This window comes from Pecten maximus, chromosome 8 (assembly GCF_902652985.1).
Source record: "Pecten maximus chromosome 8, xPecMax1.1, whole genome shotgun sequence".
Lineage (NCBI taxonomy): Eukaryota > Metazoa > Mollusca > Bivalvia > Pectinida > Pectinidae > Pecten > Pecten maximus.
The window spans coordinates 11,899,328-11,927,150 of record NC_047022.1 but is presented as its reverse complement, the minus strand read 5'-3'; the positions used below and the strand labels follow the sequence as shown (position 1 = coordinate 11,927,150).

Genomic DNA, 27,823 nt, shown 5'->3' with positions numbered 1-27,823 from the left:
CGTTATTCTGTGTAAAGTTCCATGTATCTGTGAAAACCATGTTATTACGGTACCGTGAAATTATTTTAACATTTTGTTTTTTGTTTTTTGTTTTTTTTCGGTCCGTATTATTTATAATTCGTTTCATAATCCGTAATATCAACAAACCAATCAGGAAAAACAAATATGGCGGCCACCAGGAGGTGTTTCTCTGGAAAAGTTTATTTATCTTTTTCGGTCTCATTTCTACTGGATGCTTGTATTTGCCAGCATGCACGATCATTCTAACCCTGACCCAAGAATTTATTTGGTGAACGAAAATGCCGTTCTTTAAAAGAAAATCGGCAAACGGTGAGTGATTTCCTTTCCATTTCGCTGACCCGCAGCTCAGCTGACAGCATCGGTTTGGGGGAGGGTCTCCTTATCAGCACTGGTAAAATGAGTTGACGTGAAGTAAAATTAGTGACTTGTTGATAAATGATGGCTTGTTTTGGAAAATACCTTTAGAGTGACAGCAAGTAATAATATTGTTCGTGAATAATCACGACTACGATTATTAAAAGTTATCCCGGAAGAGGTATATTTTCAGTTTTGTTGAGCTCAGCTGTTCTGCGAATGAGCAGGGTTCAAGCTAAGAATGAGTATAATTTTCAGGGTATTTTACCATCTAAATTATCGTCATTGTTAGAATTAGGGTCATATTTGTTTCTTGATTTATTTGGAAGTTTTCTGTAAAAATCGAATATTTTAGTAATTTTGTTTTGCTAAATGAAACTTAAAAGTCATATAAAAGACCTCAATCTGATACCATCTCTGCAACAGTCAAGTCAATCTCCCCAATTCTCCTGTCCTATTCCTCACTGCAACAATTCCCAAGTGCTATTGGTAAGGCTAATCAGTAATCATATACATGCAGATATTTCTTCTTCAAAACATATCCGAACAAATTACCGCTTAACCTTGCAATGCAATGAATCAACAATTAAATCTTATATAATAAGCTTGCTGTTTAAATGTGTTCGAATGGGAAATGTCTTTATTTCTATACAGACAATCAATTTATTCTACTTTCTTATCTTTAAAGGAAATTTTAATTATACTTTGACTTATGTATAAATACTTAGATTGCAAATTATGTAAAATGTGCCCTATAATTAATATAAATGAGTAAAAAGTGTGTATTCATTAATTATAGCAAATTTGCTGTATATGTTTATATATAGCAGTCATGGTCTGATTTCATTTGATTCATCATTCAATTTATTTAATATGATTAGGTGGGTATACATCAACATCCTTGCTTTCATGTTTTTTCTAGTTTAGAACTGCGCGCCTTGGGGAAAAGACCCCCCAAAACACAAAAAAAGAACATGCATACAAAGCACTAATTAGACCCAAACTGGAATACTGCTCTTCCATATTGGACCCCTATAACACAAACCAAATTCAACAGATAGAGAAAAAAACACAATGCAGAGCAGCATGATATGTCAATTATCATAACACTGACTAGTTCTGTCACAGCCATGCATATGATATATAAACATCAATGGCAACACTACAAACATGATGGCTACAATCCAGACTAATACTATTCTACAAAATATATATAATACATCAAATAGTAGCCATGGTTTACACATCCATTCTCATCCAGTAGAGTTTGTTTGTTTAATTTGTTTGTTTTTGTTTAACGTCCTATTAACATCCAGGGTCATTTAAGGACGTGCCAGGTTTTGGAGGTGGAGGAAAGCCGGAGTACCCGGAGAAAAACCACTGGCCTACAGTCAGTACCTGGCAACTGCCCCACGTAGGTTTCGAACTCGCAACCCAGAGGTGGAGGGCTAGTGTTAAAGTGTCGGGACACCTTAACCACTCGGCCACCGCGGCCCCATCCAGTAGAGTGCACCAGAACTAGACATGAACACACGCACTCATTCAGACATATCTCTGCTACGAAGGACACATACAAATACTCATTTTTCCCACACATGTACACAATAACACAGTGGAACCTCCTTCCTGTAGCAACAGTACAATGCACTAATATGCTTGAGGACTTCAAGGCACATATCCTCGTAGCCCTTGAAGTCCTCACACACTAAATCACCAGATCTTTTACTTGTTTTATCTTATCTGCACTTATATATAATATAAAAAAAATCATCACTATATATAACCCTCTTCAGGCCCCTTACTCCAACAGATTGATGCTGATGTAATCGTCATTTCTGACAGAATTAGCAGATTATAAAGAAGAGAAGAAGACCTGTATACAGAGAAAATATGCAAATCACACAGTGATAGTGATTCAAGTTTCAGATTTTGATTTCTGATCATATCATGTTTTTTAATGTCAAGTGTGAACTGAAAAACTCTTCTGTGTACAAATGGTTATATTTGATTCAATCAGTGTAGTTTCTAAATCTAAATTGTAATTCTAAAGGTTTGTATATATAGCATTACTCGTTTTGTGTGTCTGCTTGAGTGTATGCATTCATGTACAAGTATATATATGTGTATGGTACATATGGTATCTCATGAACCCCTGCAGGCTAAGGGCATGCAGATTTAGTTCATATTCTCACCATAGGCATTACATCTACCACTGATTAGATTTGGTTACAATAAGATCATGGTTATAATTACCCATGACCATTTAATTTATGAAGGTATTAATTATCAGGGATGTGGGGATATATAATAATAATAACCCCTGTTCAATTTGCTTTTATTAGGATTCTAGATCTGCCACTTTCTAAAAATAATTTTTTATGGATATATATATATAGATATATATTTTTGACATTACTAGATAAACAAAAGGTGCCTGTACCGCCTAGTCAAGAAACAGGAGCGAGGAAGTCGGTTAAGAGGACCCCGTCCAATAGAAGTGCTGTGTCAGTAGGAAAGACTGATCCTTTTAATGGCGATGTTGGTAAGCCTACTATATATCTACATGTACCGGTATATATAAGTCTCTTGACAAATTGATGTGATATTGGATAAACTCATTATCAAGATGTTAATGCATGTTGCCAATTTAGCAATGTTACACTTTCAAATTTGCACCACAGGTACAGAATTGAATAATTGAATATAAATACATTTGATTATGCATTGCTATAACGAAGGTTAAAATACCGCCTATTACTCTAATTGTTTGAAGGTGTGGTGGGAGGTCAGGCAGGCAGTACCAAAAGTCGACCTGCCAAACTGCTTCTGTCTCCAGAGGATCTGCAAGAAACAGGAGACTTGGGTATGGTATATATACCGAAAGGAAAAAGAAACGTAATTAGAAATTACCCAGTTTACGGAAAATAAAAAGATGCAATGGTGTTGTTAAAATATTGAGAATCACACTGTCGTCTGTGAAAATTTCATCCATATACTTCAGTGCCCTCATAGTATTTCAGGTTAATCTGACCTCACCCTGATAGAACAGTTATGCGATGAGTTAGACAGAAGGATTAGACGTAGGTCAGTCCCTCAAATCAGTGTCGCTCTGTTGACATTGGCCCTGGATAAGGAATGTTAAGGACCGTATTCCAATGAGGAGGGTCAATATCCTGATCAGTTCAATGCACAAAAGAGTTTGTACAACCACTGCAGCTTATGGGGAGAAGGTGTACAACCACTGCAGCTTATGGGGGAGAAGGGGCCTATACAGATATTGATGGGCGCAGAACGCTATTCATTTTGAGATGGGTACCATTGGATTAGCCTGAAATTTGTCAAGGGTACTAAACATTCATAAATGAAATATTCACAGATGACAAAGTGTTCCCCAGTCATTCAAATACATTATTATCACATTCTATAACATATATGTTTATTTCCAGTCGTAAACCAGGCAATTTCTAATTGTGTTTCTTCTTCCTTCAGTATAATTGACAGTTGACACAGCTGGCACATGTTACTATTGTATGACTTTTGTATACAAGGTGTCAGTTTGCCCTATTGCTATGACTCATAACCTGTGTCCGTAAGCCAATGCCAACTTCCTTTAATTTCTACAAGATTGAAAATTGTTATTCTCCCTGTTTGGCCCTGCTGTGTTATATAACACTGAATGATGTACAAGGAAATGTTTGAGAAACAGATTTCCTTGAAAAAAAGGAGTTTAGATCTACAGTTGTCTGTTTCTGCTGCAACAAATTTTTTTTGCCCAGCTTATTAGAATTATTGGAATGAAGATGACCATTATCGACCGACACTAGAGGCCAAGCTCGATATTGGCAATCTGAGCTCCATAAATCATCTGTAGAAACAAACTGTTTTATTACATTATGGTATATAAGGACCAAAGCACAGAATGGTCAAGGTATAATCCGAAACCGTTTAAACAAGCTTATTCAATATTATTCACCAGACATCCTAAATACTGTCAATGCAGTGATAAAACATCATACTGCACTCTTGTGAAGCCTTACGGAATTTGTCTGACAAATTGGATTGACTGATCATGTAATTACGAAATTTCATGGAACACTTACACGCGCGTGCAATACGATGATTTATCACTGTTGTAGAGTGCATTTGACTTGGATGGAATGACATGTACACATGATCGGATGTAAACCAATCACAGAATCAGCATTAAAGTTACTTTGTTATACATTTTACCAGAAAATATTATACGTACACCATATACATTTGTATACAGTACCATATAATTCATATAAACTATCAAAATGTTTCATTGGCAGTTCTTCAAATGTAAACTGTTTGTTACAAAACAAAAATAAATAAGCTTGAGTGATTTCACTTTGCAGGTGATTGCGGCACATCTTTACAATCAAGGATGCAAACTTCCTCACGATTATCCAAGACTTTGTCGGAGATCTTGAATGACAAAGATGCCCTAAGCTTATTCATTAAATATATGGATGCTATAAAAAATGCCCAGCATATACGATTTTGGCTGGATGCTGAAAGCTTCCAGGCATCAACTTGGAGTAGGTTACGAACTCATTCTTTAAATTCGGCAAAGAAGAGTTTGTCGTCTGGCAAATCTGTGGATGAAATTAGGGTAGTGGTACCAAACAGAACAGGGGAGATAACCCCTGAACAGTTAAGTAGTGATACACGGCAAGTTGATGGGAATATGAAAGTTAACAACGATAACACACCACAACCAACAAGTGGATATTCTAGTCAAATGGAGACAAACAAGGAATGTAGGGATGAAGACATGTCCTCGGGTTCTGTGAATACAGTGTCTAGATATAAAGGGTCGGAGGGAAAAAAGTCTAGTCCCGACCTGCCAGAAACAGAAGGACAAATGTTTACACCGGGGATATCCTCTAGACATATTGACTTACCAAAGCTTGATGCTGTGATAGGAAGTAGTGTAGGCGTTGTCTCGGGGGATATAAACCCCCCTGGAGTAGAAATGACTGAACCCCACAGAGAGGGGGAAGACAAGGAGGATCCTGATAGTGTTACTGTGATATCTAGGTCAAGTTCACAAGAGGATGGGGAGAGGAAGGCGAATAGAGCAGTATCACATGACGATCTCGCAGAAAAGTTAAAAAGAAGTATGTCTGATCTAAATGTTTTTCATTTCTACCTTGTTTAGGTCACTTTATTGTGAGGTGACCGATTGTTTTTCCTTCGTCATTATGATTTATCTGTATTTGAATGTCATCCATTGTGTGTTAAATCAGTTTTGGGTTCTTGTCAGCAATGTTATAATGCCATTTAAGATGAAGCTTGGCGACATGAGATCATTAAGCAGAAACTCCCTTTTCCAAATGTTTGTTGTATGGTGTTCAATTGTTTTTTCCAATTAGAAATTTTAGAAAATATTCTGAAAAGTGTTATTTAAGATTTGCCCAAGATGATCTCAGTTTCATATGTTCTGTAGTGAGAATCAAATTCTGTCTTCATAAATGGCGTATATATATGATTAGAGAGGATCGATGATAATGGATGCGAAAAGGTTATTGATAGAAAGATTGAACCTACCATGAATTTGATTCCTTATATTAGATGATGAAATTCTGAATTCATACCATAAAGAATCACTTACTATATATACCAGTAATATTCAAACTTTTTTAAAAGTAAGTCTCTGTCAATAAATAAATCAATAAAGATCAGAATCTATACTATCAAGAATAAATATAGCATGATTATGGTCCTCTTCTTTTTCTTTCAAAGGTATAGAGAGAGATGCTGTAAAGATATTTCAAAAATACTTATCACATGATGCGACAGATCCGATTGGTGCTCCAGACGAGTTACGCAATGAAACAATACGTAAGTGAACGGTGGAAAAACGGTATTCCTCAACTTGTCAGTCAGTTAATTACATACAGATACTAGGTGACAGTATAGGTTGGGTATATCACATTGTCTGTATAATGTGACTGGGAAGAGTTGGAAGCTACTGATCTGACCCCTGGAGTATCGAGGATGTTAGAAGAGAGTGTATATGATTGTAACCCCTGGAGTATTGAGGATGTTATAGATTGAGGATGTTAGAAGAGAGTGTATGTGGTCGTAACCCCTGGAGTATTGAGGATGTTAGAAGAGAGTGTATATGATTGTAACCCTGGAGTATTGAGGATGTTATAGAGAGTGTATGTTATCGTAACCCCTGGAGTATTGAGGATGTTAGAAGAGAGTGTATGTTATCGTAACCCCTGGAGTATTGAGGATGTTACAAGAGAGTGTATATATGATCGTAACCCCTGGAGTATTGAGGATGTTATAAGAGAGTGTATATGATCGTAACCCCTGGAGTATTGAGGATGTTAGAAGAGAGTGTATATGATCGTAACCCCTGGAGTGTTGAGGATGTTAGAAGAGAGTGTATGTGATTGTAACCCCTGGAGTATTGAGGATGTTAGAAGAGAGTGTATATGATCGTAACCCCTGGAGTATTGAGGATGTTAGAAGAGAGTGTATATGATCGTAACCCTGGAGTATTGAGGATGTTATAGAGAGTGTATATGATCGTAACCCTGGAGTATTGAGGATGTTACAAGAGAGTGTATATGATTGTAACCCCTGGAGTATCGGGGATGTTAGAAGAGAGTGTATATGATCGTAACCCCTGGAGTATTGAGGATGTTAGAAGAGAGTGTATATGATCGTAACCCCTGGAGTATCGGGGATGTTACAAGAGAGTGTATATGATCGTAACCCTGGAGTATTGAGGATGTTACAAGAGAGTGTATATGATCGTAACCCTGGAGTATTGAGGATGTTAGAAGAGAGTGTATATGATTGTAACCCCTGGAGTATTTAGGATGTTAGAAGAGAGTGTATATGATTGTAACCCTGGAGTATTGAGGATGTTATAGAGAGTGTATGTGATCGTAACCCCTGGAGTATTGAGGATGTTATAGAAGAGAGTGTATGTGATTGTAACCCCTGGAGTATTGAGGATGTTAGAAGAGAGTGTATATGATCGTAACCCCTGGAGTATTGAGGATGTTAGAAGAGAGTGTATATGATCGTAACCCTGGAGTATTGAGGATGTTATAGAGAGTGTATGTGATCGTAACCCCTGGAGTATTGAGGATGTTACAAGAGAGTGTATGTGATCGTAACCCCTGGAGTATTGAGGATGTTAGAAGAGAGTGTATATGATTGTAACCCTGGAGTATTGAGGATGTTATAGAAGAGAGTGTATGTGATTGTAACCCTGGAGTATTGAGGATGTTAGAAGAGAGTGTATGTGATCGTAACCCCTGGAGTATTGAGGATGTTAGAAGAGAGTGTATGTTATTGTAACCCCTGGAGTATTGAGGATGTTAGAAGAGAGTGTATGTTATCGTAACCCTGGAGTATTGAGGTTGTTAGAAGAGAGTGTATGTGATCGTAACCCTGGAGTATTGAGGATGTTAGAAGAGAGTGTATGTGATCGTAACCCCTGGAGTATTGAGGATGTTAGAAGAGAGTGTATATGATCGTAACCCCTGGAGTATTTAGGATGTTAGAAGAGAGTGTATATGATCGTAACCCCTGGAGTATTGAGGATGTTAGAAGAGAGTGTATGTTATCGTTACCCTGGAGTATTGAGGATGTTAGAAGAGAGTGTATGTGATCGTAACCCCTGGAGTATTGAGGATGTTAGAAGAGAGTGTATGTGATCGTAACCCCTGGAGTATTGAGGATGTTAGAAGAGAGTGTATATGATCGTAACCCCTGGAGTATTTAGGATGTTAGAAGAGAGTGTATATGATCGTAACCCCTGGAGTATTGAGGATGTTAGAAGAGAGTGTATATGATCGTAACCCCTGGAGTATTTAGGATGTTAGAAGAGAGTGTATATGATCGTAACCCCTGGAGTATTGAGGATGTTAGAAGAGAGTGTATATGATCGTAACCCTGGAGTATTGAGGATGTTAGAAGAGAGTGTATATGATCGTAACCCTGGAGTATTGAGGATGTTAGAAGAGAGTGTATATGATCGTAACCCCTGGAGTATTGAGGATGTTAGAAGAGAGTGTATATGATCGTAACCCCTGGAGTATTGAGGATGTTAGAAGAGAGTGTATATGATCGTAACCCCTGGAGTATTTAGGATGTTAGAAGAGAGTGTATATGATCGTAACCCCTGGAGTATTGAGGATGTTAGAAGAGAGTGTATATGATCGTAACCCTGGAGTATTGAGGATGTTATAAGAGAGTGTATATGATCGTAACCCTGGAGTATTGAGGATGTTAGAAGAGAGTGTATATGATCGTAACCCCTGGAGTATTGAGGATGTTACAAGAGAGTGTATGTGATTGTAACCCCTGGAGTATTGAGGATGTTATAAGAGAGTGTATGTGATCGTAACCCCTGGAGTATTGAGGATGTTAGAAGAGAGTGTATGTGATCGTAACCCCTGGAGTATTGAGGATGTTATAGAGAGTGTATGTGATCGTAACCCCTGGAGTATTGAGGATGTTAGAAGAGAGTGTATGTGATCGTAACCCCTGGAGTATTGAGGATGTTAGAAGAGAGTGTATATGATCGTAACCCTGGAGTATTGAGGATGTTAGAAGAGAGTGTATGTGATCGTAACCCCTGGAGTATTGAGGATGTTAGAAGAGAGTGTATATGATCGTAACCCCTGGAGTATTGAGGATGTTAGAAGAGAGTGTATGTGATCGTAACCCCTGGAGTATTGAGGATGTTAGAAGAGAGTGTATATGATTCGTAACCCCTGGAGTATTGAGGATGTTAGAAGAGAGTGTATGTGATCGTAACCCCTGGAGTATTGAGGATGTTAGAAGAGAGTGTATGTGATCGTAACCCCTGGAGTATCGAGGATGTTAGAAGAGAGTGTATGTGATTGTAACCCCTGGAGTATTGAGGATGTTAGAAGAGAGTGTATGTTATCGTAACCCCTGGAGTATTGAGGATGTTATAGAGAGTGTATGTGATTGTAACCCCTGGAGTATTGAGGATGTTAGAAGAGAGTGTATATGATCGTAACCCCTGGAGTATTGAGGATGTTATAGAGAGTGTATGTTATCGTAACCCTGGAGTATTGAGGATGTTAGAAGAGAGTGTATATGATTGTAACCCCTGGAGTATTGAGGATGTTAGAAGAGAGTGTATGTTATTGTAACCCCTGGAGTGTTGAGATGTTAGAAGAGAGTGTATATGATCGTAACCCCTGGAGTATCGGGGATGTTAGAAGAGAGTGTATGTGATCGTAACCCCTGGAGTATTGAGGATGTTAGAAGAGAGTGTATATGATTGTAACCCTGGAGTATTGAGGATGTTAGAAGAGAGTGTATGTGATTGTAACCCCTGGAGTATTGAGGATGTTAGAAGAGAGTGTATGTGATCGTAACCCCTGGAGTATTGAGGATGTTAGAAGAGAGTGTATGTGATCGTAACCCCTGGAGTATTGAGGATGTTAGAAGAGAGTGTATGTGATCGTAACCCCTGGAGTATTGAGGATGTTAGAAGAGAGTGTATAGTGATCGTAACCCCTGGAGTATTGAGGATGTTATAAGAGAGTGTATATGATCGTAACCCCTGGAGTATTGAGGATGTTAGAAGAGAGTGTATGTGATCGTAACCCCTGGAGTATTGAGGATGTTAGAAGAGAGTGTATGTGATCGTAACCCTGGAGTATTGAGGATGTTAGAAGAGAGTGTATGTGATCGTAACCCCTGGAGTATTGAGGATGTTAGAAGAGAGTGTATATGATTGTAACCCCTGGAGTATTGAGGATGTTAGAAGAGAGTGTATATGATCGTAACCCCTGGAGTATTGAGGATGTTAGAAGAGAGTGTATGTGATTGTAACCCCTGGAGTATTGAGGATGTTATAGAGAGTGTATGTGATCGTAACCCCTGGAGTATTGAGGATGTTAGAAGAGAGTGTATGTGATTGTAACCCCTGGAGTATTGAGGATGTTATAAGAGAGTGTATACGATTGTAACCCTGGAGTATCGGGGATGTTAGAAGAGAGTGTATGTGATTGTAACCCCTGGAGTATTGAGGATGTTATAAGAGAGTGTATACGATTGTAACCCTGGAGTATTGAGGATGTTAGAAGAGAGTGTATACGATTGTAACCCTGGAGTATCGGGGATGTTAGAAGAGAGTGTATGTTATCGTAACCCCTGGAGTATTGAGGATGTTAGAAGAGAGTGTATATGATTGTAACCCCTGGAGTATTGAGGATGTTAGAAGAGAGTGTATACGATTGTAACCCTGGAGTATTGAGGATGTTAGAAGAGAGTGTATGTGATTGTAACCCCTGGAGTATTGAGGATGTTAGAAGAGAGTGTATATGATCGTAACCCCTGGAGTATTGAGGATGTTAGAAGAGAGTGTATATGATCGTAACCCCTGGAGTATTGAGGATGTTAGAAGAGAGTGTATGTTATCGTAACCCTGGAGTATTGAGGATGTTAGAAGAGAGTGTATATGATCGTAACCCCTGGAGTATTGAGGATGTTAGAAGAGAGTGTATGTGATTGTAACCCCTGGAGTATTGAGGATGTTAGAAGAGAGTGTATATGATTGTAACCCCTGGAGTATTGGGGATGTTAGAAGAGAGTGTATGTTATTGTAACCCCTGGAGTATTGAGGATGTTAGAAGAGAGTGTATGTTATTGTAACCCCTGGAGTATTGAGGATGTTATAGAGAGTGTATGTTATTGTAACCCCTGGAGTATTGAGGATGTTAGAAGAGAGTGTATGTTATTGTAACCCCTGGAGTATTGAGGATGTTATAGAGAGTGTATGTTATTGTAACCCCTGGAGTATTGAGGATGTTAGAAGAGAGTGTATGTGATCGTAACCCTGGAGTATTGAGGATGTTAGAAGAGAGTGTATATGATCGTAACCCCTGGAGTATTGAGGATGTTAGAAGAGAGTGTATATGATCGTAACCCCTGGAGTATTGAGGATGTTAGAAGAGAGTGTATAGATTCGTAACCCCTGAGTATTGAGGATGTTAGAAGAGAGTGATATGATCGTAACCCCTGAGTATTGAGGATGTTAGAAGAGAGTGTATATGATCGTAACCCTGGAGTATTGAGGATGTTAGAAGAGAGTGTATATGATCGTAACCCCTGGAGTATTGAGGATGTTAGAAGAGAGTGTATATGATTGTAACCCTGGAGTATTGAGGATGTTAGAAGAGAGTGTATGTGATCGTAACCCCTGGAGTATTGAGGATGTTATAGAGAGTGTATATGATCGTAACCCCTGGAGTATTGAGGATGTTATAAGAGAGTGTATGTGATTGTAACCCTGGAGTATTGAGGATGTTAGAAGAGAGTGTATATGATCGTAACCCCTGGAGTATTGAGGATGTTATAGAGAGTGTATATGATCATAACCCTGGAGTATCGGGGATGTTAGAAGAGAGTGTATATGATCATAACCCTGGAGTATTGAGGATGTTATAAGAGAGTGTATATGATCGTAACCCTGGAGTATTGAGGATGTTATAAGAGAGTGTATATGATCGTAACCCTGGAGTATTGAGGATGTTACATGAGAGTGTATATGATCGTAACCCCTGGAGTATTGAGGATGTTAGAAGAGAGTGTATGTGATCGTAACCCCTGGAGTATCGAGGATGTTAGAAGAGAGTGTATATGATCGTAACCCCTGGAGTATCGAGGATGTTAGAAGAGAGTGTATATGATCGTAACCCCTGGAGTATCGAGGATGTTAGAAGAGAGTGTATATGATCGTAACCCCTGGAGTATTGAGGATGTTAGAAGAGAGTGTATATGATCGTAACCCCTGGAGTATTGAGGATGTTAGAAGAGAGTGTATATGATCGTAGCCCCTGGAGTATTGAGGATGTTAGAAGAGAGTGTATATGATCGTAACCCCTGGAGTATTGAGGATGTTATAGAAGAGAGTGTATATGATCGTAACCCCTGGAGTATTGAGGATGTTATAGAAGAGAGTGTATATGATCGTAGCCCCTGGAGTATTGAGGATGTTATAAGAGAGTGTATATGATCGTAACCCCTGGAGTATTGAGGATGTTATAGAAGAGAGTGTATATGATCGTAGCCCCTGGAGTATTGAGGATGTTATAAGAGAGTGTATATGATCGTAACCCTGGAGTATTGAGGATGTTATAGAGAGTGTATGTGATTGTAACCCCTGGAGTATTGAGGATGTTAGAAGAGAGTGTATGTTATCGTAACCCTGGAGTATTGAGCGTATTTGATTGTAAACCCTGGATCGAGTATGGAGGATGTTAAAAGAGAGAGTACATGATTGAACCCCTGCAGTATTGAGGATGTGACTAACACACATGAACATGATCTATCACCTTAATCGGCTGTGCAGACAATATTAAACCCAAAACAATTGTGGGTTGATCAATATTAACCTTTTTAAAGCTAATGAATTGAAATTTTCTGATAAAACTCTAATGTTTTTTTCTACAGTATCAATCTGGGACTTATGTGGTAGATTTTTGACATCGGTTCCATTTATATAGGAGTAACAATTCATCACCAAAAAATCACTATACTCTTAAAAAACAATGATTCTTGATTTACTTGCAGACAAGATTTGCAGAGAAGATGGTCAAGTTGATCCGCAGTGTTTCTCATCCTGTCAAGAATTTGTTTTCAGGAAAATGGAAAAAGAGTAAGTTTGTTGATTCAGATATAATTATGCTACCTACATATACTGTATACTGTTTATAATACTCATTGCATGCTGTGACTGTGCCTGTGTTTTTAACCAACCATACATATGGTGATTGACAGTTCAAATTGCCTGGCTTTTATTGTCTGTGATCCATAGGTCCTTATTCCAGATTTAAGAAAGATTGTAGAACTACTGTTTCAAATGTTTTTTTAAACTATTCAAAAGGACAATTACGTAAACAAATCGCACAGGTACATTTCACAACATGTACTGGACATATACACATACAGGTATTGGGTTAAGGCCCTGGTCACATTATATATTGATAAAAAATCATTTTGATTGAATCAAATCGAGATCTAGAAAGTAATTCAACTGGAGTCCATAGATAAAACAAATTTCCCTTCGAGACGATAAATATAACGGTATCCGTAGTGATTCTACTTAAAGCTCCCTATGGGAATTATTACGAAGAATCTGTTTCATTGCAACTGTATATGGTGATAGTATGATAATCATGTTGAAGGTTTTACCCGGACTTTATCGTGAGTGAGTACTACTACATGCACCAGATAAACACACTGACGAGTACACAAGTCCACCTAGCTGACGTGTTGTACAACGAAGGCGCACTCTTCTATTTCATGGAGTACCTAGAACAGGAGGGCGGCAGCCATTTTCTCCAATTCCTGTTGGCCACGGACAACTTTCAGCAGCATCTCGTGTCCTGTAGGGGGCAGTATGATGGCATGGAGGCCCAGAGAGATGCCATGGTGCTTTATGACAAGTTAGTGTCCATTAGGCGGCACCATATATATACTCTCTGATAATATCTGGTTAACTTTTTATACACCATGTTTAAAATATATACCTGATTAAATCTAATACATACCAATGACATAAATAAATTTCAAATCATTAGATGTTGTAGCTAGTCAACTTGTCACCATAGCCAATAACATATCGTCTACAATTATTCCAAGTCAAGGGAAATAACTCTTTGAAACATATAGATAAACAAGAGTTTTGTTGATGTGAAAATTATGCTTGTTAAATGCATGAAATTCACCTACTCCTATAACATAAGAGACTCCTGGTCGGCTCTTTTTATATCGGATATGATTTTGCCGACTGCGACAATCTGCGTATCTCGCCGTGTAAAACCTCTAACACCATGTTAAACGGTATTCATTTCAAGTACATGTATTCAGACATTGTCAGGTGACTCTGACAGGGATTAACATGGGATCCTGTCTCTGTGAATGCCACATATCAATTAATTATCCATGATAAATCAATCATACATGTTCAATGTCACATTATTGAACCATCCTTGAGTCTTTTTCATCCTCCAGTATTGGAGTTTAGAGTTTTTCACAATGCCACTTTGACTTTTAGATATTATTGATACCATCCTCCATTTTATGGTCAGGACATATGTAAACTGATACTGATATAGTTTATAATGGTAATTCTCATTTTGTGATCAAAATTTTTCCACTGTGTTGTGACTATTTGACTTAAAGAATTTCAATTCAAATTTTCACAAACTCAGTAAGACAAAAATAGGAGTCCTGAAGGACTCTAGTGGGAATTTAAAATGAAAAAGAAAAAAATCAAAGTTTATTAGTGCATGAAAATTGTAAAAACAGCTGAGTAAGGGGGCATTGTAAATGACATTAGCTGAATTGCAACTTAAAGTCACGTCACTTCAATAAAATTTGAGCCAGGCATAGCCAGCTGGTAATTTACTAACGCAACCATCCTTGGTCAGCCATTTCCTGACTTTTTTCTATACAGTAAAGCCAATAACACTATAAATGTTCTCTTTATTTAGTAGCCGTTAATATTGCTCGAAACATCTGCTTCAAGTAAGATCGTGCATCATACATACATACATTGTAGAGTAAATAATATTTTCACTCATTTCTTTCAGATATTTTTCTTTGCAAGCCACAGATCCACTTGGCTTTGATGACAAAAACCGATTTGAAGTTGAAGAAAATATATGTCGGGAAGAAGGTCCACTTCCGGATTGTTTTGCCAAAACTCGAAATATAGTCCTTAAGACGATAGAAAAGGTGAGGCTGATGGCAACAGCGGAGAGCAGAACTGTAAATGTAATACAATAGTTCTCCAGCAATTGGCTCATGCCCAATAATTAGCTCATTCCCAGTAATTAGCTCATGCCCAGTAATTAGCTCATGCCCAGTAATTAGTCATCGAAGTTATATATACAGTTAAGTTAATATACCAACACATACATGTTGTTTAGGTCATTCTATTAATTAGGTGAAAATTATCTCTGGAAAAAAAAATCGAAACAGAATATTCTTTTGTGAGACAAGTTCTGTCAACTAACATTAATCACTCTTGTCAGCCCGGAAGGAATTCAAAGTGCCCGAGGGGTCTTACTTTGGAAGGAATCTTTAGCACCCGGAGCAAACCAACATTATCAGGGGCAGGTGATCCCAATAACATTCCGTTGCCGATCGGGGAGTAAAACACTGGTCGCCTAGGTGAACAGCAAGTTTAGTACCACTCCACCATCCGACATGCCCTTAACCCTTTCAACCCTAAGAAACTTAAGTGGACTCTACCATTCATTCATCATTTGAAGTCCAGTATGGCCAGTAGGGGTGAAAGGGTTATTAGAGAACATATTGAAGCTTTCTCAGTTTCATGTCTAATTAAGTTTCTTTTTTATTACAGACCTACTTCACAGCTTACCTCCATAGTGATGTATATTACAAGTATCTGTCTGAATTGGTTAGTACGGTCGAAACAGCTAACTACCCACCTCGACAACGGAAACGTACAGGTTTGTATTACGCTAGCTAGACATCCAAAATGGTATCATTGTGAGGATATCTTATTATGGTAAAGATAAACTATTTCAACAAGCATTCATCTTATCTGTATTATTTCACTTCTATGTCCATATAAAGGTCGAAGTCATTGTTCGAGTTAAAATGCCAATTCTGTCAAAGTATTAGATTCTGAAAATGTCTGAATGAAACTTAACACACATGGCTATGCTTTATTCCTAGACTGTCTGTTGCCTGCTAATGTTCATGGTCAGATGCTAATTAATACCTTGTGTTCGAAGTTTATTATGAATCAGAGACAAGTACATTGTATATTGATGTTGTTTTAAGTATAACTCTATTTTTTTTTCTGATATCAGCCAGTGATGCCTCATCAGAACACAGTAGTCACAGCGCTGGGAGTGAGAGTCGATCATCCAAAAATACTTACCTGGCGACAGACACAAGCCACCTACGTCACAGTATGAATAAGCTTGACACGGCCATGAACCTCGACCCAGGGCTCCTGAACCCTGACCTTTTATGGAAAAGGCATAGTCCAAAGTAATTAGTTTAATCACACCTGAATCCAGCTCTTCCTCTGTAGGAATGAAAAATATCTTCCAAATTGTTCTGAAACATCCTTAGGTAAAAGGATGTTTAATTTTGTGTAAATGGAGGGTCTGGCCCTCCAGAGGCCTTGAGGGGCAGGGCCCAATAAGGGAAATATAGCAAATTTTTTTAAAATCCTTCCATAGGGATGAAAGAATTTGGTCTGAAGCAGGTGTAAAACCAATCTTTTATTAACCACAGATCTGACCAGAACAGTTTTAAATGAGTCTGACCTGAATAGTTTTAAATGGCATGTGCAGTTTGGTTTTGTAATGTTAACGTCTTACCAACAGCTATGGTCATTTAAGGAAGGTCTTCCCTGTTTACGAGCTGCAGTTGTGTGGTGAATATGTGATTTGGGAGGCTGCAGTATGTTTTTATGTTTGTCTCCATTTTATAGTGCAGAACTGATGCTGACTTTATAGTGCTACCTCACTGAAGTATACTTTTGAAGGCAGGACATTCCACCTGGTCACATTATACTGAAAATGGGCAAACCAGTCGTCCCAATAATACTGTGCACTAAGCAGGAGCAGAAACTACTATTTTTATAGACTCTGGTATGTGTCTGCCAAGGGAGAGAATCAAAAATTTTCCTCAAAGGGGCAGACACTCAACTAAAGGGCCAAAAGTGAGGCAGTGGCAGGGGTGACATTAGAAAGATGAAAGTAGAGTATAAAGAAGAGAAAAGTTAAGATAACTAATTTAGTCGTCGCTTACAAATCATGCAATGGTGGCAGCAGGTACAAATCTTACACCCTACCTGCAGGGCAGACGACATGTTCCTATCAATATCCTTACACTAGGGATTAGAAAAGTGGAAATTTCCTTGTCCCAGTAGAAGTTTCTTACACTTTCTGCTAAATATCCCACAGGATTTTTATTATTACCCCCAGTTTATCATTATTACCCCCAGTTTATCATTATTACCCCCAGTTTATCATTATTACCACCAGTTTATCATTATTACCCCCAGTTTATCATTATTACCCCCAGTTTATCATTATTACCACCAGTTTATCATTATTACCCCCAGTTTATCATTATTACCACCAGTTTATCATTATTACCACCAGTTTATCATTATTACCCCCAGTTTATCATTATTACCACCAGTTTATCATTATTACCCCCAGTTTATCATTATTACCCCAGTTTATCATTATTACCACCAGTTTATCATTATTACGCCCAGTTTATCATTATTACCACCAGTTTATCATTATTACCCCCAGTTTATCATTATTACCCCAGTTTATCATTATTACGCCCCAGTTTATCATTATTACCCCCAGTTTATCATTATTACCCCCAGTTTATCATTATTACCCCCAGTTTATCATTATTACGCCCAGTTTATCATTATTACCCCCAGTTTATCATTATTACAACCAGTTTATCATTATTACAACCAGTTTATCATTATTACCCCCAGTTTATCATTATTACCACCAGTTTGTCATTATTACCCCCAGTTTGTCATTATTACCCCCAGTTTGTCATTATTACCCCCAGTTTGTCATTATTACGCCCAGTTTATCATTATTACCCCCAGTTTATCATTATTACCCCCAGTTTATCATTATTACCCCCAGTTTATCATTATTACGCCCAGTTTATCATTATTACCACCAGTTTATCATCTGCATGTTTGATACACCACAGGCATTTGTGTATATACACACAGGTGAATGCGCTCAGCCATGATATGGCCATCAGCAAGTATTCAGAAACTGATGGAAGATTTAGCGGCCTAGTAGAAGTTTAACCAAACTGGCGATAATGTAACCTTACCAGTGGTAATAATCAAAATCTAGTAGTAATGATGATAAACTGGGGGTAATAATAAAAAAATGTTATGGTTGACACAAATACATGTTGATAAAATATTTTTTCATTGGATAAATGTACATATACTTCCTTCTTGGTCTTCATTGTCCATGGCATGGACAGCCAGCTCTTAAACACATAAGACATGTTTGTCTAAATTCATTACAGGGCCATTACATCTCCAAAAGTATAGAGCTGAAAAATAATGACACACCAAAACCGTTGACTTACAATTCGACACCAGGGTCGTAATTACGTCACAGTTTATAACTTTTAAATCAGCAGTTTCGGAAAATTACCAAATTTCAGAAATTTTCATTTTTTTCATAATTTCATTTTTTCCGAAACCAGATGGGGCTTTAATAAACAAAACAGTTCCTCATGTACAATTTTGAGTCTATGATATATATATAACATTAAAATTGCATATATACAAATGTGCTGTCATGATTCCTGGCACTGATGTGGCCATTCCTGGTTAAGATTAAATGCATTTCTCAACACCATTGTTGAAGTATGTTTTGCTTACAAAGGTTAGTAATTATTGTAATTTGACCTTTCATGCATTTGTAGGATGAGTTTGGGAAAGGTTGACACCCTTGGAGAGTTCGTGTCAGAGTTTGACCCCAACCCTGACCAGGAGAAGGTAAAAGGTGAGTATTATATTTAATTGCAGAAGACAAATTGTTGATGGTGTGATTCTTGAGTGGTAGATATAAAATCATAACCTTCTAATTAAAATTTTGATGAACCATTGTCACTGTTGATTAAGGGGCTGCGGTGGCCAAGTGGTTATGGTGTCCCGACACTTTTTCACTAGCCCTCCATCTCTGGGTCGCGAGTTCGAAACCTACCGTACGTGGGGCCGGTGGTTTTTCTCTGGGGGTACTCCGGCTTTCCTCCACCTCCAAAACCTGGCACGTCCTTAAGTGACCCTGGCTGAGGAGCCAAGCAAAGGGTTAAAGCTGCTAGTTAGTTGGTCGTCAAACTTTGTTTCTTTTTCGTATAAATTTCAATGATTTTTTGACACAAACGTAAGTTTGAGTCTATGTCAGCGCTTTTGAGGTGTAGCTGACAAAATCTACGATGCCCTCTGGCGGATACTGCCTTGGCCAATCTAACCGTTGCTTTACAGTAACTCCGTAATGCTATGCAGTAAATATTTGTAAATATCGTAAATATTCACGATAAAAAATGACATATAGTAAAGTTCAGCTATAAAAAAATTACCTTTTGTTTTGTTGACACAAACGTAGACACAAACGTAAGTTTGAGTCTATGTCAGCGCTTTTGAGGGCTCTGGCGGATACTGCTGTTGGCCAATCTAAACGTTGCTTTACAGTAACTCCGTAATGTTATGCAGTAAATATTTGTTTAACTTCACGATAAAAAATGACATACAGTGAAGTTCAGCTATTAAAAAAAATCACCTTTTGTTTTGTTGTATTTTAAAAGCTGACAGGACAATGTGTTTTTTTTGGCATTTTCGTTCGCTCTGACACAACTTCCACTGCCACTTCACAATCATATTCTATCGCAAAAAAAAAATAGTCCCGTGACTTACGGAGTCAAATGCAACACTGCAGTTTCGTTAGATATATGACAAAACAACAGAACCTCACAAATAGATAGTTTTCAAAGTATTTAATTTAAGTATGTTCTGTCGATGATACGTAAGAATATTTTTCCGCGTTGAACGCATTAGATTTCACGCGGAATGATACAATCGACTTTTCGCTGGCGCCATATTGCTGCTTACCTGTGACCCGGAAGAAAAATCTACTAACATCACGCTGAATTTTCATCATCGACATCTATGTGTTTTTTTTTCTTTGGTGGCATGTTACTGAATGGGTTATAATATTGATAAAGTTTCGTCGGAATATCGTTGTTATTTTGTACATTGAAAAATCACTCATCCAGCATCCGATTTTGTCCGCCATCTTTCAGTAATGTAAACAATAATAAAAGAAAGAGTAGGTGATCAAACCCAACTTTGAATGTCATTTTCTCACTGAAATATTAACTTGCATGTGATTGATGTAGTCTGCAGATGGTTAGATTATATAGATGTTTTTTTACGAAAGAAAAAAAGTTGTCTATTCATCATGACAATATCACAACAACGGCAGTCGAGTACCATACGCATGTTTGCAAATAAAAAGTTAAATAAATTCTCACTGAATAGGGTTTCGAAATGTCAAATGGACTTGTGAATATTAATATTGACTTCGGATCTATTGATTATATCCTACGTAATGCACATGAAGTTTTTCGTTTACAGAACGCGTACCGCATTTACGTGGCTGTCTGCATGCAGATGTAGACGTCACTGAAAATTTCATCTCTAATTATAGCGACTGATTCTTTTTTTCTAATATTCGTGATGGTTTAAAAAAAATAGAAAATGATCTATCATTATCATTTGAAATATTACATAACAGTCGAAGCATATTATAAAAAAAGAAAGGGGTCTAAGATGTACATCTACATAGACCTTTATTATGTTTGGTGGAGTTTTCAACGCTTCAGGGACGGTTAAAGGGCAGTAACTGTTTAGAAAACACCATTTTTCATGGAAATGTACTGATTGCTAAATTTAACCAGAGATATTTAAAGGCAGTGGAAATGTTATATTCCTACATCTGCGGTTTTTTCTGTCTTAAATCATTTCAGCTTCTGAATTAAATTAACCTTTAAACTAATGCACAGTAAAGTATTGATAAATCAATGCAAATAATTTATTATCACTTAGATTTATTATTATTATTTAATCTTTTTTCTTTACAACACTAGTACATATTATTTGAGAAGAACAGCAAAAATTACTAAGTTCATTATTCTTCTAAACAACAAAAATTTGTAAAACTTTTTTGTGTTGTGCATATATCCTATTGTGAAATAACTTGGCATGACTAAAGATAATAGTATTGTCTTGATGACTGTTACATACTATATCATAGGTTGAGTTAAATAATTATTTTCTTCTTGTCAATTATGGTAAATGGTGAAAACACATTTTTTTCATTTAAATTGTTAAGTCGGTTTAATGTTCAAATTCAGATTAATTTAATTAAAGCAACTATTAATAATGTATATATGTGTTAACTTTTCTGACAAAGTCTTCAAGTAACCTGATTATATTTGACAGAGAATCAAAATAAGTAATTTTGTTGTTAAGAATAGTGGGCTTAGCCATTTACAACTGTTTAGATTCTACTTAATAAGGTTTGATTTTTAACATTTTGGCAAATTTATCTTATCAATATCCAATTTAGTTTTAAAGATAAGCAGTACTTCCATTTTTATGAAAATAAAAATTACTTCAGTGTTCTAATAATTCAAACACATGAACAATTGAAAGAAATACATTTGTATGAAAAGCATTCATAATGGACTTTGAAGAATGCTACTACATGTACAGTTCATCCAGTTTGGGCATTCGAACTACATTTTCATCTGACAGATGCTGCAGATTAAAAAAAAACCTCTGATTTTGAAATCGATGATATCAATACATATAGCTACATTCACATCTCACTAACATTAATTAACATGATATATATACCATACATACATATATATGTATCATGCAGTTATAGTTATGTATATGGTACATATACTATTGCGGAGAATATTTGATGCAATGTACATAAGTGAAAAACAAAATTCCACTTCAAATTGATTTGAACTGTACATGTGAATGAATGTGTTTTTGTTGTATAGATGATTTGTAGCTACACAGTATGGAGTGTAAACATATAACGTAGAGTGAAAATCATGTTCACTCTTAAGAAACTGTCTCAAGTCTGAGCTGATATGAGCATGTAATTCTAAGTTTTGAATATAGTGCTTAGTTTAATGTGCCCGTCGTGATGGTATACCCTGCCCTGTCTACATCCGCATTCTACGCTTCCAGAGTCTGTTTATCAGACCCAGGTGTTTTTAACCCACCATCATCAGATGGTGGGCTATTCAAATCGCCCTGCGTCAGTGGTCCGTCCGTCCCTCCATCCGTAAACAATTCTTGTTATCGCTATTTCTCAAAGTACTGAAGGGATCTTCTAAAATTTCATAGGTTTCTCTTGGTTTTTAGTTATGCATATTGCATTTTGAGACCAATCGGAAAACAATATGGCCGACAGGCAGCCATCTTAGGTTTTGACAATTGAAGTTTGTTATTGCTATTTCTCAGAAAGCACTGAATTGATCTTTCTCAAATTTCATATGTAGGTTCCTCTTGGTGCTAACATTAGTTATGCATATTGCATTTTGAGACCAATCGGAAAACAATAAGGCCGATAGGCAGCCATCTTTGATTTTGTCAATTGAAGTTTGTTATCACTATTTCTCAGAAAGTGTTGACGGGATCTTTTTCAAATTTCATAAGTAGGTTCCCCTCGGTGCCTAGTTATGCATCATATTGCGTTTTGAGACTAATCGGAAAACAACATGGCCGACAGGCAGCCATCTTGGATTTGGACAATTGAAGTTTGTTATCGCAATTTCTCAAAAAGTGCTGAAGGGATCTTTCTAAAATTTGATATGTAGGTTTCCCTTGGTGGGTGGTTATGCATAATGCATTTTGAGACCAATCGGAAAACAATATGGCCGACAGGCAGCCATCTTAGGTTTTGACAATTGAAGTTTGTTATTGCTATTTCTCAGAAAGCACTGAATTGATCTTTCTCAAATTTCATATGTAGGTTCCTCTTGGTGCTTACATTAATTATGCATATTGCATTTTGAGACCAATCGGAAAACAATATGGCCGACAGGCAGCCATCTTGGATTTGGACAATTGAAGTTTGTTATCACTATTTCTCAGAAAGTGCTGAAGGGATCTTTCTCAAATTTTATATGTAGGTTCCCCTCGGTGCCTAGTTATGGATATTGCATTTTGAGACTAATCGGAAAACAACATGGCCGACAGGCAGCCATATTGTATTTTGACAATTGAAGTTTGTTATCGCTATTTTACAGAAGGCACTGAAGGGATAGAACAATCTGCCACAAAATATCATTCAAAACCTTGACATAACGTCATTCAAACCAGGGCTCGCACACACGATAAAATCCTAAAACAATCACACAAATGTTTTTAACCTGAGCTCTCTCTTATCTAAAAGCTGGTAGCTAGATGGGGCGCTACATCAAATGTATAAATATTTTTTCAAATGCTAATGATAATGATAATTTGTGAAGCGCTTATAGGCATGGGATCCTCAAAAGTTTGAAAAGAAAGGCCTCATTAATTTTACAGGTAATCTAGGACCTTCATATTACATCTACAACTACGTATACATTAACCCATTGAAGATGTCAAATAAGATTACCCGAGTACCTATTCTGAAAATTAGCTGCCAAGACGCACTTGCAATCAAAAGTAGATATGAATTTCTTTTCTTGCCAATATTTTGTCCTAGTCCTAATCAGGTATTGGTGATGTTCCATACAAAGTTGACCATGTCCCCACTAAACAAAAGCAGTTAAAATAATTTGTTTTCGTTTGTGTCTTCAGTACTTTCAGTACTTTGATTATTGACTGTATTTTCTATCTCAGCAACTGGCCTCTTTAAGAGAAAGAAAGCAAAAGAAAAGGTAAGGGAGTGGAAGTTTTCTAGTTATTGAACATTATTCATGAACATGAAAAAATCAGGATGGACTTTTTTATGCTCATTTTCGTTTTTATCCTTATTTTATTGATAAATATAATTGGCATGTAATGATCCACATCTCTAAAACTCTTGTATATTGTAGTAAATTAAATGCTTAATTTTAAGCATTGTGATGCTGTTACCATTTAGTGATATGTAAGATTCATTCAATTTTTTTTTCCAGGAGCAAGAAGATATGGCATTAAAGATAGCTCAGATGATTATCAATGATGTGACCTCTGTCACGCAGACTATTGGTGCATTAAAAAACCCTGAGCAAGATCTGGACGACGGGAGCTAACGATGTGATATGTGGTTATGGAGATGATGTAAGTTAGCAATAGTTGATAGTGATATGGGGACCTGATGTATGGAGTGTGTAAGCCGTTTGTGATTCACCTCTATTCATATTATCTGTGCGAAAGCCAACTATGAGTTTCTGTGTTTAATACTGGTTAATGATCCCATACTTAGCATGGTTTCTGTCTCTGTACATACAACATTGGTGCTCGTGTAATACTGTAATCAACAGTGCTGAGAGGTCACAAAGGCGGCCATCTGATAAGTCAGATAGTGGCTGAATGTTTGATAAGGTCATCAGATATGCGAAAAAAATACTCTTATATGCATAGGTATGAAATGTTGGAATATTCCACCAAGGTTTACAAAATACAGTGTAATATTATGCTCTCTTTCAGTAGTTTTATCACATCGATACCTTAGGGTGGAATATTATTGCCTTCCATACCCACATACTTAAGAGTCTTAAACAGAAATATGTATTTTTTTTCGGACATGTAACTTGGAAACTCAGCATTATCTATGTGTTCTGTAATGTTTTTTTTTATATTTACAGGAAACACCAGTCTGTCTGATTATAATCACCTGTTCATGGCTCTGTTTTCTGCATACTACACCCAGTAGTAAATTCCCATGAACAGGTGATTTTAATCAGACTGGGTTGATACACAACATATCATATAGATATCAGGTTTTATCAATCAAAATTGATATGAAGTGTTGACTCATTAAAAAATTCTCTCAATATTATTTCCTATTCTCTGAAGCTATCGGCCTCACCCAAATGGTGTCTGCTAATGTTTTTTTTTTTTTTTTTTGGCTTGGATACTTTGAGAAATGCATGTAAACTTTATTAGTTTCATGTTACAGATATAATTTGCATATAAAGAAAATTATGGATAATCAAAACAATCAAATGTCTTCGTTCATATAATAGTACACATGTGTTTATGTACATGTGTTCCCCTTCACTTGCGTACTATCTGTATGATAAACTTTCTCTAACCAATATTGCTTGGAATTTTATATGTAAGGTTTACATTTAGTGCCATAATCTCACGTGCAATCCTTTCTCATTTGTGAACTCAGAATGAAAAAGTATCCCACTTGTAATTTTAGAAAAAAATGAAATAAATGTGTATTGTAAAAGTGGGGGGTTAATTTTGCGATTTCAATATGCAAACTATACACTTGGGGGTAATTTTCGCGATAAATCCACCCATTTGTAGTTTAAGGTAAGGCAAATTGATATAAAAATAATACGAATAAGAGAATTTTTCGCGATCAAAAAGACTCCACGTAATTAGCATAAATTTCCCCCTCTCGTAAAATTTCCACGTTTACAAGTATTTATTTTCCATCGCTATATAGAAATCTTTCAGCATGGTTACGAAGCAAGTGATATTAGTCGCCGCCATTACACTTTATTTATGGGAGTAGGAAGATATGTAGAAATTGGTTGGGGCTGAAGTGAAAAAAAAAAATCATAAACAAAACCTAATGTTCTGACAAAGCTTTTTCTTGTAATCAACATATTTTATGGCAGATAATCCAGTCAAATGTGACAGTATTTATTGGTAAAACTTTATAAAAGGTGAAGAATTCTTGTATTTGAACAAAACACACAAATGTGTGAACGCATGTACAATTGAAAATAGATTATACAGATATACCAATAAAGGCCAATTTGATTTATTAATTTCCGGAAAGCATGACTTATAGAAAAACATCTTTAGATAAAAATCCGAAGTAATACCATGTTAGAGATGAATTTTGACAGAGAATGATCATGTTTTATACACTGTAAATTACAACAGAAAGTTTGTTGATATTAACTTTTTTACTTCGAAAATGATTTGTCAATACGGTATGAGATAATGTCTGTGATCTGGGTTATGAAGTGTTGGTGTAAAGATTGTTACAGGGACATGGTACAAATCCTAACCCACAGTCCATGTATTGTGTATATAATATACATGTAAGTAAGTGCCAATTTCATTTTTAAAGACCACAGTAGTTTGTTACATAACTGAGGGCCATGATTGTCAGTGTCTCAAATATAAATAGTTTTTAGGGTTCTGATCACTGGGACTCCTATTCACAGTTATGACTCATTTCCGGGTTATGACTTGAATTCAGGGTTATGACTCATTTTCAGGGTTATGACTTGAATTCAGGGTTATGACTTGAATTCAGGGTTATGACTTGGTTTCAGGGTTATAACTTGAATTCAGGGTTATGACTTGAATTCAGGGTTATGACTTTGTTTCAGGGCTATGACTTGAATTCAGGGTTATGACTAGTTTTCAGGGTTATGACTTGTTTTCAGGGTTATGATTTGAATTCAGGGTTATGACTTGGTTTCAGGGTTATGACTTGGTTTCAGGGTTATGACTTGGTTTCAGGGTTATGATTTGAATTCAGGGTCATGACTTGAATTCAGGGTTATGACTTGAATTCAGGGTTATGACTTGAATTTAAGGTCATGACTTGGTTTCAGGGTTATGACTTGAATCCAGGGTTATGACTTGAATTCAGGGTTATGACTTGGTTTCAGGGTTATGACTTGAATTCAGGGTTATGACTTGGTTTCAGGGTTATGACTTGGTTTCAGGGTTATGACTTGAATTCAGGGTTATGACTTGGTTTCAGGGTTATGATTTGAATTCAGGGTTATGACTTGGTTTCAGGGTTATGACTTGGTTTCAGGGTTATGACTTGAATTCAGGGTTATGACTTGAATTCAGGGTTATGACTTGGTTTCAGGGCTATAACTTGGTTTCAGGGTTATGACTTGAATTCAGGGTTATGACTTGGTTTCAGGGCTATGACTTGGTTTCAGGGTTATGACTTGAATTCAGGGTTATGACTTGGTTTCAGGGTTATGATTTGAATTCAGGGTTATGACTTGAATTCAGGGTTATGACTAGTTTTCAGGGTTATGACTTGAATTTCAGGGTTATGATTCGTTTTCAGGGTTATGACCCAGTTTCAGAATTATGAATAATGTCATTAAACTAGTTGTCGGGTAACACATTGATAAACTCCCGCCTTTTACCTAAGCGGCCAGGGTTTAATTCACTGATTGGGCCTGCCTGACCATGTGGGCTTTCTCTGGGTACTCACGGTTACTTCCCACAGTAAGACCCTTTAAGCCCTATAATATTAACTACACTTTAGATAAAAGCCTATAGCTATTGGAACATGCATCAGTTGCAGTGTTGCTATTAGTTACTGATGTCATATATTAACGATAATCCTAAACATTCCGAGCCTTTGGGATTCTAATACTATTGGGTATTCATAGCACTTCCATATACAGTCAAATCTGCCTTAGCGACCACCTGAATTAAACGACTTCCTTTCATATGCGACCGTTCATAATTCATAAGTCATAATTTTCCTCCCAACGTTATTTACTATACTAGTGACCTGAATTAAGCGACTACCTGTCAGATGCGACTAACGACCATCATTTCCGTGTCCCAAATGCTGAAAAGCGACTTTTTTCTATCTTATTAAGTGAATATTGATTTTTTTTCTAG

The 27,823-nt window shown here is 36.8% G+C and overlaps 1 protein-coding gene across 1 annotated transcript; it reads left to right on the top strand.

Annotated features, from left to right (window-relative positions):
- The first annotated feature begins 181 nt into the window (after positions 1–181).
- Positions 182–27,674, top strand: LOC117333524 (A-kinase anchor protein 10, mitochondrial-like). Its single transcript, XM_033892850.1, has 13 exons — positions 182–330; positions 2,795–2,917; positions 3,149–3,238; positions 4,755–5,519; positions 6,145–6,243; positions 12,985–13,069; positions 13,599–13,859; positions 15,009–15,153; positions 15,785–15,893; positions 16,260–16,443; positions 18,895–18,974; positions 23,885–23,922; positions 24,163–27,674. The coding sequence occupies exons 1-13, from the start codon at positions 300–302 to the stop codon at positions 24,277–24,279; spliced, it is 2,127 nt and encodes a 708-aa protein (XP_033748741.1). The 5' UTR covers positions 182–299; the 3' UTR covers positions 24,280–27,674.
- Positions 27,675–27,823: the final 149 nt, after the last annotated feature.

Excerpts from the sequence above, each read along its gene's own strand:
- LOC117333524 (XM_033892850.1), top strand. The coding sequence starts at position 300 with ATGCCGTTCTTTAAAAGAAAATCGGCAAACG. Across the intron at positions 5,520-6,144 it reads CGCAGAAAAGTTAAAAAGAA|GTATAGAGAGAGATGCTGTA; the intron begins GTATGTCTGATC and ends TTTCTTTCAAAG. Across the intron at positions 6,244-12,984 it reads GTTACGCAATGAAACAATAC|ACAAGATTTGCAGAGAAGAT; the intron begins GTAAGTGAACGG and ends ATTTACTTGCAG.